Here is a 13,711-nt window from a genome sequence, read left to right on the forward strand (position 1 = left end):
GAGAGGGAGACGGAGAGGGAGACGGAGAGGGAGACGGAGAGGGAGACGGAGAGGGAGAGCGCAAACTCCCATGGCTAGAATCAAACCTGGGACCTGGTGCTGTGAGGCAACAGTGCTAACCACTGAGCCACTGTGCCACCCCATCAGCAGCAATCTAGGTTTGTTCATATCATTTCAGTTGCATGATACTATGATCTTGTGCTATAAATTCTGTTTTCTGATCCAGCTCCACAATTACTTGATGAAGCAGCAGCAATCCGACAGCTGGTATTTCCAAATGAACCTGTTGGACTATGACAGAGTGTTGTGCAATTTTTAAACATTGTTCTTGATGTGGAGGTGCGGTTGTTGGACTGGGGTGGACAAAGACAACATTCTTTTCAATACAGTTCAGTGTTAGTCAGATCAAGAAGATGAAAATAAAATCAATTCAACACCTACAGGGGCATTTTACCTTTTCAAAACACAAAAAGGTCTTTGTCTGACTGAAATCCCAGGTGGTGAAATGTCAAACTGCAGAGGGTTATTGAATTACTATTGCATTTCATTTGGGCAATGACTCAACTCTTTGGACTCACATCAAGTATAACAAGAAGTCAAAACAAGTTTTTGAACTTGATGTTATTTGCAGGATTCTTTTTCTCCTCTCTTCAAAAACAAGAGGGCCCTCAAGTAAATCCATCAGACCACTAAGCAGTCATGTATCTAACTGCTAAACTTGGAGACAAAAAGGACAGTGATCTAACTTGTTCCAATTTCAAATTCATTTGACAATTCCACTTTGAGAAGAATTGCAAGATACTTAAAAAAAACTGCCTTTTGAAGACCATTACTCCAACCAAATGAACTCAACTAAGAAACATCAATCCTGCGATGAAAGGGATTATATTCAATTATAGAGTCAGAGTCATAGAGATGTACAGTATGGAAACAGACCCTTCGGTCCAACCTGTCCATGCCAACCAGATATCCCAACCCAATCCAGTCCCACCTGCCAGCACCTGGCCCACATCTCTCCAAACCCTTCCTATTCATATACCCATCAAATGCCTCAAATGTTGCAATTGTACCAGCCTCCACCACTTCCTCTGGCAGCTCATTCCATACACTTACCTTCTGCGTGAAAAAGTTGCCCGTTAGGGCTCTTTTATATCTTTTCCCCTCTCACCCTAAACCTATGGCCTCTAGTTCTGGACTCCCCCACCCCAGGGAAAATTTATAGGTCTATTTATCCTATCCAACCCCCTCAATTTTGTAAACTTCTATAAAAGTCACCCCTCAGCCTCCAGCACACCAAGGAAAACAGCCCCAGCCTGTTCAGCCTCTCCCCATAGCTCAGATCCTCCAAACCTGACAACATCCTTGTAAATCTTTTCTGAACCCTTTCAAGTTTCACAACAACTTTCCGATAGGAAGGAGACCAAAATTGCACACAATATTCCAACAGTGGCCTAACCAATGTCCTGAACAACTGCAACATGACCTCAACTCCTGTACTCCATACTCTGACCAATAAAGGAAAGCATACCAAATGCCTTCTTCACTATTCTATCTACCCGCGACTCCACTTTCAGGGAGCTATGAACCTGCACTCCAAGGTTTCTTTGTTCAGCAACACTCACGAGGACCTTACCATTAAGTGTATAAGTCCTGCTAAGATTTGCTTTCCCAAAGTGCAGCACCTCACATTTAATCGGAATTAAACTCCATTTGCCACTTCTCAACCCATTGGCCCATCTGAGGTAACCTTCATCGCTGTCCACTACACCTCCAATTTTGGTGTCATCTGCAAACTTACTAACTGTTCCTCTTATGCTCGCAGCCAAATCATTTATGCAAATCATTTACGAAAAGTAGAGGACCCAGCACCGATCCTCGTGGCACTCCACTGGTCACAGGCCTCCAGTCTGAAAAACAACCCTCCACCACAATCCCGGTCTTCTACCTTGTCGAATGCCTTACTGAAGTCCAAATAGATCACATCTACTGCTCTGCCCTCAATCATCTGTTACTTCTTCAAAAAACTCAATCAAGTTTGTGAGACATGATTTCCCATGCACAAAGCCATGTTGACTATCCCTAAATCAGTCCTTGCCTCTCCAAATACATGTACATCCTGTCCCTCAGGATTCCCTCCAACAACTTGCCCACCATCAAAGTCAGGCTCACTGGTCTATAGTTCCCTGGCTTGTCCTTACCACCCTTCTTTAACAGTGGCACCACGTTGGCCAACCTCCAGTCTTCCGGCACTTCACCTGTGACTATCGATGATACAAATATCTCAGCAAGAGGCCCAGCAATCACTTCTCTAGCTTCCCAGAGTTCTCTGGTACAACTGATCAGGTCCTGGGGATTTATCCATCTTTAACCGTTTCAAGACATCTAGCACCTCCTCCTCTGTAATGTGGACATTTTACAAGATGCCACCATCTATTTCCCTACAGTCTATATCTTCCATATCCTTTTCAACAGTAAATACTGATGCAAAAATTCATTTAGTATCTCCCCCATTTTCTGTGGCTCCACACAAAGGCCACCTTGCTGATCTTTGAGGGACCCTATTCTCTCCCTAGTTACCCTTTTGTCCTTAATAGATTTGTAAAACCCCTTTGGATTCTCCTTAATTCTATTTGCCAAAGCTATGTCCCTGTTTTGCCCTCCTGATGTCCCTCTTAAGTATACTCCTACTTCCTTTATACTCCAAGGAATCACTCGATCTATCCTGTCTGTACCTGACATATACTTCCTTCTTTTTCTTAACCAAACCCTCAATTTCTTTAGTCATCCAGCATTCCCTATAGCTACCAGCCTTCCCTTTCACCCTAACAGGAATATACTTTCTCTGGATTCTCATTATCTCATTTCTGAAGGCTTCCCATTTTCCAGCCATCCTTTTACCTGTGAACATCTGCCTCCAATCAGCTTTTGAAAGTTCTTGCCTAATACCATCAAAATTGGCCTTTCTCCAATTTAGAACTTCAACTTTTAGATCTAGGCTATCCTTTTCCATCACTATTTTAAAATGAATAGAATTATGGTCACTGGCCCCAAACTGCTCCCCCACTGATACCTCAGTCACCTGCCCTGTCTTATTTCCCCAAAAGTAGGTCAAGTTTTGCACCTTCTCTGGTAGGTACATCCACATACTGAATCAGAAAATTGTCTTGTACACACTTAACAAATTCCTCTCCATCTAAACCTTTACCTCTATGGCAGTCTCAGTCTATGTTTGGAAAGTTAAAATCCCCTACCATAACCACCACATTATTCTTACAGATAGCTGAGATCTCCTTGCAAGTTTGTTTCTCAATTTCCCTCTGACTATTGGGGGGGGGGGGGGGGGGGGGGTCTATAATACAATCCCAATAACGTGATCATCCCTTTCTTATTTCTCAGTTCCACCAAAATAACTTCCCTCGATGTATTTCCAGGAATATCCTCCCTTAGCACAGCTGTAATGCTATCCCTTATCAAAAAGGCCACTCCCCCTCCACTCTTGCCTTCCTTTCTATCCTTCCTGTAGCATTTATATCCTGGAACATTAAGCTGCCAGTCCTGCCCATCCCTGAGCCATGTTTCTGTAATTGCTATGATATCCTAGTCCCATGTTCCTAACCATGCCAAGTTCATCTGCCTTCCCTGTTAGGCCCCTTGCATTGAAATAAATGCAGTTTAATTTATTAGTCCTACCTTGTCCCTGCCTGTCCTGACTGTTTGACTCACTTCTGTTCTCAGCTGTACCCGTCTCAGATCGATCTCTTTCCTCACTATCTCCCTGCGTCCCACCCCCCCCCCCACCTTACTAGTTTAAATCCTCCCAAGCAGTTCGAGCAAATTTCCCAGCTAGTATATTAGTCCCCTTCCAATTTAGGTGCAATCCGTCCTTCTTGTACAGGTCACTTCTACCCCAAAAGAGATTCCAATGATCCAAAAATGTGAATCCTTCTCCCGTACACCAGCTCCTCAGCCATGCATTCATCTGCTCTATCCTCCTATTCCTGCCCTCACTAGCTCAAAGCACTGGGAGTAATCCAGATATTACTACCCTGGAGGACCTCCTTTTTAAATTTCTGCCGAACTCTCTGTAATCTCCCTTCAGAATCTCAACCTATCCCTTCCAATGTTGTTGGTTCCAATGTGGACAATGACCTCCTGCTGGCCCCTCTCCCCCGTGAGAACATTCTGCACCCTCTCCAAGATATCATTGACCCTGGCACCAGGGGAACAACACACCATTCTGCTTTTTCTCTGCTGGCTACAGAAATGTCTGTCTGTATTGTTGTGGTTCTGTTCGCCGAGCTGGAAATTTGTGTTGCAGACGTTTCGTCCCCTGTCTAGGTGACATCCTCAGTGCTTGGGAGCCTCCTGTGGTGTTTCCTCCGGCATTTATAGTGGCCTGTCCCTGCCGCTTCCGGTTGTCAGTTTCAGCTGTCCGCTGTAATGGTATATTGGGTCCAGGTCGATGTGTTTGTTGATGGAGTTTGTGGATGAATGCCAGCCTCCACCACATCCTCTGGCAGCTCATTCCATACACGTATATAAATGGCAAGGTATTTGCCAAAAACGGATACCCGCGCAATTTCATCAACAGATGCCTAAGAGAAAGACAACGGAACGAGGACATGCCACAACCCAAAGGACTAGCTACACTACCATACATCAGGAGCATTTCAGAACTGACAGCCAGACTACTGCGACCACTAGGACTTATAACAGCACACAAACTAACAGCCACCCTCAGACAACAACTCACCAGAACGAAGGACCCGATACCCAGCATGAGCAAAACTAATGTAATGTAGTGTACAAAATCCCATGCAAGGACTGCACAAAACACTATATAGGACAAACAGGAAGACAGCTAACGATCCGCATCCATGAACATCAACTAGCCACGAAACGCCACGACCAGCTATCCTTAGTAGCCACACACGCAGACGACAAGCAACATGAATTTGACTGGGACAACACTACCATTATAGGGTAAGCCAAACAAAGAACAGCCAGGGAATTCCTAGAAGCATGGCACTCATCCACAAACTCCATCAACAAACACATCGACCTGGACCCAATATACCGGCTACTACAGCGGACACCTGGAACTCACAACCGGAAGCGGCAGGGACAGGCCACTATAAATGCCGGAGGAAACACCACAGAAGCGCTTCACAGGAGGCTCCCAAGCACTGAGGATGTCACCTAGACAGGGGACAAAACGTTTGCAACAAAATTTTCCAGCTCGGCGAACAGAACCACAACAACGAGCACCCGAGCTACAAATCTTCACCCAAACTTTGTCTGTCTGTATCTCTGACTACAGAATCCCCTAACACAATTGATCTCTTGGAAGCCGACGTACCCCTCGTTACATTAGAGCCAGTTTCAATACCAGAAACTTGGCTGTTTATGCTACGTTCCCCTGAGAATCTATCACCCCTACATTTTCCAAAACAGCTTACCTGTTTGAAGTGGGTATATCCACAAAAGACTCCTGCTCTATTTGCCTACCTCGCTTACCCTTCCTGGAGTTAACCCATCTATGTGACTGTATCTGAGACTTTTCCCCCCCTCCCTATAACTGCCATCATCACATACTGTTGCTGTTGCAAATTCCTCATCACTTCTATTTGTCTCTCTAACCGATCCACTTGATCTGATAAGATTCGCATCCAACAGCATTTATGGCAGATATAATTCACAGTAACCCTTAAACTCTCTTTAAACTCCCACATCTGACAAGAAGTACATATCACTGTAAAGGCCATTTTTGCTCCTTCACAATCTACAGACCCAGAAAATAACACCGTCTTATTCCTCTACAAACACTGCCCCAGGTTAAATTAATAGTGATGGCTTATATTTTAAGTTTAATCAAGAGACTTATCTCCAAAAACATAATCAAGAAAGAATCCACTATACTCACTACTGCAGCCTCTCTCTTGGACAGACTTAAAACAACAATTAACTTATCTGATTCTGTGCTGTGAACTTCGCCCAACAGTTCCTCCAAGATTAGTTGTGAATTTCACTGTTTGTTAATTTTCCCAGATGCACTCCGATGTCCAGCAATACACGAATACAAACAGCAAAGGCGGTAACTGTGCAGGTTCTCTCTCTCTCTCCCCTGCACTGACCTCACCATGTGCTTCCTTTGTCTGCTCTTCTTTTAAACTGCTGTGGTTTTGACTTTTTCCAAAACAATGCAACAGCTTGGTGGGGAAACTTACAGAAGGTCTTATTATCGGTTACTCTTGAATGGGAGAGGCTGACAGTTTGGAAGGTGCTGTTAAAGGAGCCATTGCCAAGTTGTGTAGTGCATCGTATAGATGGTACACATTGCTTCCACTGTACAGTGAAGGAGGAAGTAAATGTTCTGAGGATGGGTCACTGGACTGGAAACATTAATTCTGGTTTTGCTCCACAAACCTGCTGAGCTTGTCCAGTAATGTGTTTTTGTTTAGAAGTGAATTTTTAAAAAAGGTGGACAAGCAATCAAGAGAGCTGTTTGTCCTGCAAAACGTTGACTGAATGCTGTTCGAGTTGTCCTCATCCATGCAGGTGGGGAATCCGGATGCTGCCTGAATTGCTGTGCTCTTCCAGCACCACTGATCCAGAATCTTCTGTCATAGTCCTGACTTGTGCCTTGTAGATATTGCTCAGGCCCAGGGAAAAATAAACAATTCTCAGTCTCTGACCTGCTTTTGTAGACATTTCCCCATCCCCCCATGTGGCTGGTTTAGTTTCTACTCTTTCAGGAAGGGCTTATGCCCGAAACATTGATTCTCCTGTTCCTTTGATGCTGCCTGACCTGCTGCGCTTTTCCAGCAACACATTTTTAAGCTCTGATCTCCAGCATCTGCAGTCCTCACTTTCTCTTAGTTTCTACTTTGAAAAGTAACTCCCCAGCCATTAATCATCAACAGGTGATGGTTAGATTCTTTTGTTGAAAATGATCATTGTCAGGACCTTGTGGCAGGAATGCAAGTTCCCATTTATTGGTTCAATTCTAAGGTTAAAAGGTCAGAAGTGGGATATTCACCAACTACTGCAAAACGTTCCACTTCATCCACAAAATTCTGTTCCTGCATACAACAAGACTAGGATTAATACTAAACACCTTTTAACTTTTTTTTTAAAAAAGGGGATGATATTATACTCTGAAAACACAAGACTGGTGTGTTATTCTTGATTACTTCCTCAAATTTCTTCCCACATTCAAAAAAAAAGTTAGATTTATAGAAAATAGGTGGCTGATCAAGACAGAATCACAGTAGTCAAGCCTAGAACATCAGATGCAAGGTGATGCTAGCCATATTAGCAATTTATGGCCCTTACAAATTTCCATTTCGAGATCAGTGTTTCCAATTTCATATTTTCTTTCATGGGATTTCAGCTTCACTGGTGAGTATTTATTGTCCATCACTAACTGAACTTGTGATAGTGAGCTGCCTTATTGAACCCCACTGCAGTCTATATGTAGGGAGATACACAATGCTGTTGGGGAGGAACTTCCAGAACTCTGGCTAAGGACAATGAAGGGAAAGTCACATAGTTCCAAGTCAGGATGGTGAGGGGGGAGGGGAGGGGGGGTGCCTCAGGGAAACTTGCAGAAACTTGGCTTGAACAAATTTAGGGTGAAGTAAAAAAAAAAGGTAAGGGTGGGGCAGAAGAGAAGGAAATTGCTCCACCACTGGCACTTGGCACCCCCACATCTCAGGCTCAACTCCAAATTCCCACCCTAAACCGCTACCATTCCCTCCTCTAGGTTGCTCCTTGAAACCTAGCCCGGGGGAAGCGCTTACTAATTTGCCCTAATTTACATGGCCCAGTATCAAACTTAATGTCTGATAATCATTTTTATGAAATACTTGAGGCTTAAGTCAATGTAAATATAAAAATCACACTAAAAAGATTTGTTCTGAATTGTGCACAAGGTACAAAAGCAAAAATGTGACTAACAGGCAATTTTAAAAAAAGGATAAAAAAAGTTTTGAAATTTTCCATTGACTGCAAATTGCTTTCTTTGATGAGTAAGAAATTTGCCCCTCCCTGGTGTGAAATTGCACTTTCCTAACCACCCTAAGTGGCATGTTGATAATTTTAAGATTATACCACTTTATCCCATACTCCTAAACTGCAGTTAAACATTTGCCAGTTTGCTGTATTTTTGACTTATCCCTGCTCAATGTGGAAATGACATTCTAAATTGACAAGTTGGTTTACAGTATTTTAAAAATAAGTCACAGGATTTCTACATACATGCCCTCAGCATAGATTCCAGGATAATCACTATGGTATCAGTTAGGATCCAACTCCACCCACAGGCTTCAGCAATCAGGTAAACTGAACGAAGATCAGTGACCAAACTTAACATAACCCACTACAGATCAATTAAATCATAGAAAAAAATTGTCCTCCTGTGTTCAATCAACCCTTTTGAGTACCTTAAGATCAGTCTTTAGATCTTCTATATTCAGCAGGTCAGAGTATGCAATTTGTCCTCTAATTCCAAACCCTGATTTGGTTAAGGTGAATTGGCATAACAACAACTCCAAAAACCCTTCCCCAGGAGTAGTGCCCAGTACTGTAGCCAGTTACTGCAAATGGGGTCTGAAGAATTTTAAGCAATTCAACAACTTCTCGTGTTCCTACCTGCAGGAAAGAGCCAATATTCCATTAACCCAAGTACTTTTTGAAACAGTCCACAGGTATTTAAATGAATATATAATTTTTAAAAATTTTAAAAAGTTACTGACATTGAACACATAGGAAAATGAAAATAACTCAAGTGATCCCAGAACAGACACTTTGCTAAAAAAAGGTACCTGGACAGGTTCTGCATTGTATTCCAGAACAGAAATTGCCCGAAAAGCTCAGCAGGTATGGTAGCGTCTGTGGAGAGAAATCAGTGTTATGAGGCAGGGTCACTCGACCCAAAACATTAACACTGCTTTCGCCCCACGGACACTGCCTGGCCTGTGAGCTTTTCCAGCAATTTCTACTTCTGTGCCAGATTTACAGCATCAGCAGCTCTTTTGGTTTTTATTCTGTATTATCTAAAACAAAAGAATCCACCTAACTGTACATTGTGAGAAGAATGAAAACAGAACAGAATAGCTTAACTGATACCAGAGAGGGGGGGTGGAATATTTGCTGAGATCATGGATGTGGAACTCCTGTGACTGCCGAGTTCAGATGGTACACACTATTGGAGGGAGTGTAGTTGGTGGATGGAGTGCCACTTGAATGGCCTTTGAGCTGGACGTTGTCAAGCTTGAGTATTGTTGGAGCAACACTCATCTTGTCAAAATGGAGATTATTCTCCACTCCTGACTTTGCCTTGTTCAGTCAACTTCAGACTAAATCATAATGAGTTCATTTAAATCAGGCTTGGGTTAACAAGAGGGGACAGAGACAGAGTGCAAGAGAACACAAAGACTAGGAATAAAATAAAAGAACAGCATTCAAAAAGAGGGAAGATATACAGAACAGTGAATGGGCGGGAAGGGTAGATGGCAGAGTAGTGATAGTTGAACCATTTTGGGATTATTGGTATGTGATTGAAACCCTTTCGCCCTCTTTCCTTCGAGAGTAGTTGGCTGTCAGTGCTCAGAGATCATCCAAGGTTACAGGCCAAGGAAGATAGGATTAGTGTCAGTACCATCACATCTTCAGCAACCAGTACAGAAACAGTGGGCTGACTGGCTTACTCCTGTGCTGTAAACATCCACAAGTCAGGCTGCAAAGCTCTTAAAAGGGTCAGTCACTTAGGTGACAACTTCATTATGGGAGACACCAATTTCTTTTTGTAGGCACAGTGTTCACAACCAGTAATCCAGAGTTTCAGGTCAATGGTCTGGGGAGCACTCCCACCACAACTGCCACCATTCAATTAGATGGGAATCTAAAGCCAAATCCTAAAATATTGGTGCCCATGACAACTGGCAGTGATTGTAAAACCCATCTGATTCAATAATGTTCAAGAGCAAAGGAAATCTGCCATCCTTTCCCAGGCTGGTCTTCCACAGCAAGGTGGTTAAGCAGGAATTGCCCTCTGGCTTGTTTGGCCAATTCAGTTTCAAAAGGAAATTAGGAAGGAGCAAAAGCCTGCAGCAATGCCCACATCCAAGCAAGAATTTAAAAGTTTTAGAATTACTCATTACATTTTCTGTTTTCCATTGATTCATTCACAGGATGTGAGCATCTCTGACTAGATCAGAATCTCTTGCCCATCTTTAATTACCCAGAGGGCAGTCATGAGTCAACCACATTGCTGTGGGTTTGGACTCATATGTAGGTCAGACCAGGCAAAGACGTTTCCTGCCCTAAAATGCACTCGTGAGCCACTTTTCGACAATTGACATTGGTTCCAAGTTTATCATGAATCTTCATTCCAGATTTTCATTGCATTCCAATTCCATCAAGTGCCATGATGGGATTTGAACTCAGGTCCCCATAGAATGACCAGGGTCTCTGGACTAACAGTCTAGCAATAAGACCACAAGGCCATTGTCTCCTAGGTAACTTAACAGGTTTACATCAAAAAGCAAAAACTCTAAACAGTTCAGAACCAGAAGGAAAAAAGAGTTCTTTGGTTACACAGAACTGGTGCAGTACTGAAAAAGACACTGTTGAAATTTTTCAACCCGGACTTCAGGATCATTTACAAGACATGCCAATATAAAGAGAAAGACACGGAGATAAATGCTGAATTCCTATGAATTGTCCTGATGAGTGTAGGGTGAAAAGCTTCAATAAAACATGATTTTTAATAACCACAGGAAGGTTGCCAAGTTATTTCACAATATAATAAATCTGGTGTTAAGGCTACAATTCCAAATGATGACAGCATAACAATCGCTTGCCTTAATAAAAACCCAAAGTAGGTTTTGCATTGTCATCTATGCTTACCACAAAATAAAGAGCAATTAAATTACAAAAAGACTTCAGGAGATACAAGCAACCACCACAGCCCACAAACCACATTAACAGCTGATATTCAATACAGCTACCAACGGGATCAACAGCCAAGCAATAACAGAGGTGGTAAGATTACCTTTCTTGAAAACAAAAAACACCTCCTGGTCAACACATTGGAACTAAACAGCATTTCAACTAACACCATCACTGTGCCCCCACCCCAGAATCATACACACTGCAGCCACTATTGCTTTCTCTCCCTCACCACTGAATGCTGCACCATTGATCCCACATCCCATTGACCATTCCACTAATATTCACTCCCTTTGCCATCATGTTGTCCTCACCATTCTCATCACTGCTCCATCGCCCTTCTGCAGCAGCCAAACACCCATTGGCTGCTCTGATCCATTCTCCTCGCCAATCCTTACTGAGTCACATTCCAAGATAATTAACGCAACACCCAGTTCCTGAACCTTCAGCCTTTGTAATTTGGCTACATTGTAACAAGTGGAGAATATGGGAGAAAACGTGGCCTCAAGAAGTCTTTAGCAATACAGCTTTTCCAGAGTGAACGGTTGCAATAACAAAGTGCAGGAAACAAAAGTCTTTGGTGGAAAGCAGTGACATTACAGACAGTACAAACAGTGCATTGGGGGAAAATTTATCATCTGCACTCACTGCCATTAAAAACTCAGCTAGCTTTCAATGTCCACGAGATCGGAATGATGATTCAGTAAAGTTCTGGCTAAATTCTATCATTAACAGACGGACAGCCAACACGAGCAGAACAAGAGTACCAGACCACTAACCTGGATAAGGGTATTTCCCATTGACAACAGCAGATTCAATGGATCCCGAAGAGGAGCAGTCCACGGTCACAGACTTTGTGACAGGAGGAAGTGAAGAATGTCTGGCCCCAGACATCTGAGCAGATCTTCGATAGATGGGCACAGTTCTCCGATGAATCTGAACAGAGTTTTCAACCCCATGAATAGCCACACTCACGCCTGGAATAAACCAAACAAACACATTCATTTGACGAGACCCCAGACAGCAATAAACAGTGAAACAAATGGAAAGGTCAACCTGTTCTGAACACATGCACCACTGATCTAAAAATCCATCATGTGCCAAGACATCCGCACCCTCTGAAGGGGAAGATGCATTGCCCTTGGTTAGATGCCAATGTGGAGCAACTAGGTTTGGTCAGTTCAGGGCACATGGACTCACACTGGGACAGATCAGTCAAATATTGGAAATGGGATTAGAATAGTCAGGTGGGCGTTCTCTAGGCATACACTTGACAGACTATAGGGCCTTTATCGGTGCTGTAGACCCCGATGACTACATCAAGGGTTAAACTGTAAGGCAAGGTTGCGTTGACAGGCCTTATGTTCCTGGCAGGATAGAAGATTTAGGGGCAACCTAATGATTCTCAAATCCAGACAAAAATTGGGGGTGAAAAATAAATAGAATTAGAACTGATTTTAGGAATGGAACTGCAGAACAACTCAACCCACAGACCCACTCCTGAATTCCCAAGAGAGACTGATGAATAAATGAATATTTTCCTGATGGACAGGGACAAATTTTCAGGGGTTATGGAGCAATGGTAGAACGATGAACAATTTCAGGGAAAGCCTGTGAAAAGAAATTCAAACCCAGTTAAATGACTGGATCACAGGATTTCACATTTCAAACAAACGTTTTACAAAGTCTTAATCAATGCAAGGACTAGCTTAACACAAGCTTTGCCAACACCTGAAAAGTCTCTAATACTCCCATTCTACTTTTATTTCCACTCAAGAGTTCTATATAGAAACTTTATTTCCTTCATTTCTCCTTTGACCAAAGTTGTCTCAGCTCTCAAGATTTTACTTTGGGTATGTCTCCCTGCACCTACTAGAAAATAAGTCAGCTAGATGACCCTCCAACAACTTGACTGTGGATTTCTCAATGGGAGAGGGAGAGCGACCCCTATTGATTAGTGTCTCCAACTCAAAACAACCTTGCTTTCTATTGGCCCAGAAATCAGTAACCGAGGCCTGACTTCCTCAGAGAAACCACCCACCTCAAATCCAAAACCAAAGAAAATTCCTTGCTACAAACTATTCCCATGGAAACTTAGCCCACCAAAAGATCAGATTAATTACCATTAACCTTCCATTTGTTCCACAAAGATATTTGAATGATTTAAAATCCTTGATAAAACTGTTGACTAACCATCTTCAGTAGTCACTCTGCTTTGTGCTTGTTCACTTCCAAATCCAAATCTTACTAAATATAGATCACCCTTTGAACTGCAAACTACTGTTGGCCTCAAATTGTGTTTTCACTCATCATGCATTTTAAAAATTTAAATTCCCAAACTGAAAAAGTTCTATCCCCAAAACACAAAAAATTAGATCCTTGTTAAAAAAAAAAATGACAGAGCAGCCACAGTCAAACTGAATGACAGAACAATCTAGGAGGCTGAATCATTTCATGTTTCGATTTACAAAATCCATCAGGAAACAAGGTAATGATATTCCCCTCGATCGGGCTATAGAGGGAACGTAACAACCGACAGTTTTTCATGTCATGTCAACACATTGCTTGGAGAAAAAAAAAAACTAGAACCCCCAAGCCGAAGAGATAAAAACTATTCAATATTTAGGATCGGAGATTGTTGATATTACACAAAATTTCAAACCAAAAGTTCAAATGACCTCAATATTCACGCATGACACTGCAGACAGACTCACCAAATTGACATAAGTTTGGCAGTTATCAATTAACTTTGAAAGTG

The 13,711-nt window shown here is 42.5% G+C and overlaps 1 protein-coding gene across 5 annotated transcripts in view; it reads right to left on the bottom strand.

Annotated features, from left to right (window-relative positions):
• LOC122559777 (anoctamin-4) overlaps positions 1 to 13,711 on the bottom strand; it is a 194,091-nt gene that overhangs the window by 99,096 nt on the left and 81,284 nt on the right. For all 5 annotated transcript variants that reach the window (XM_043709787.2, XM_087997098.1, XM_087997097.1 and 2 more), the window contains one exon: positions 11,733 to 11,930. In XM_043709787.2, coding sequence (XP_043565722.2) covers positions 11,733 to 11,930 — 198 coding nt within the window. The remainder of the gene's footprint in view (positions 1 to 11,732; positions 11,931 to 13,711) is intronic.

This window comes from Chiloscyllium plagiosum, unplaced genomic scaffold (assembly GCF_037043375.1).
Source record: "Chiloscyllium plagiosum isolate Xiang-an unplaced genomic scaffold, Cpla_swu_hap1 HiC_scaffold_19, whole genome shotgun sequence".
Classification (NCBI taxonomy): Eukaryota; Metazoa; Chordata; class Chondrichthyes; order Orectolobiformes; family Hemiscylliidae; genus Chiloscyllium; species Chiloscyllium plagiosum.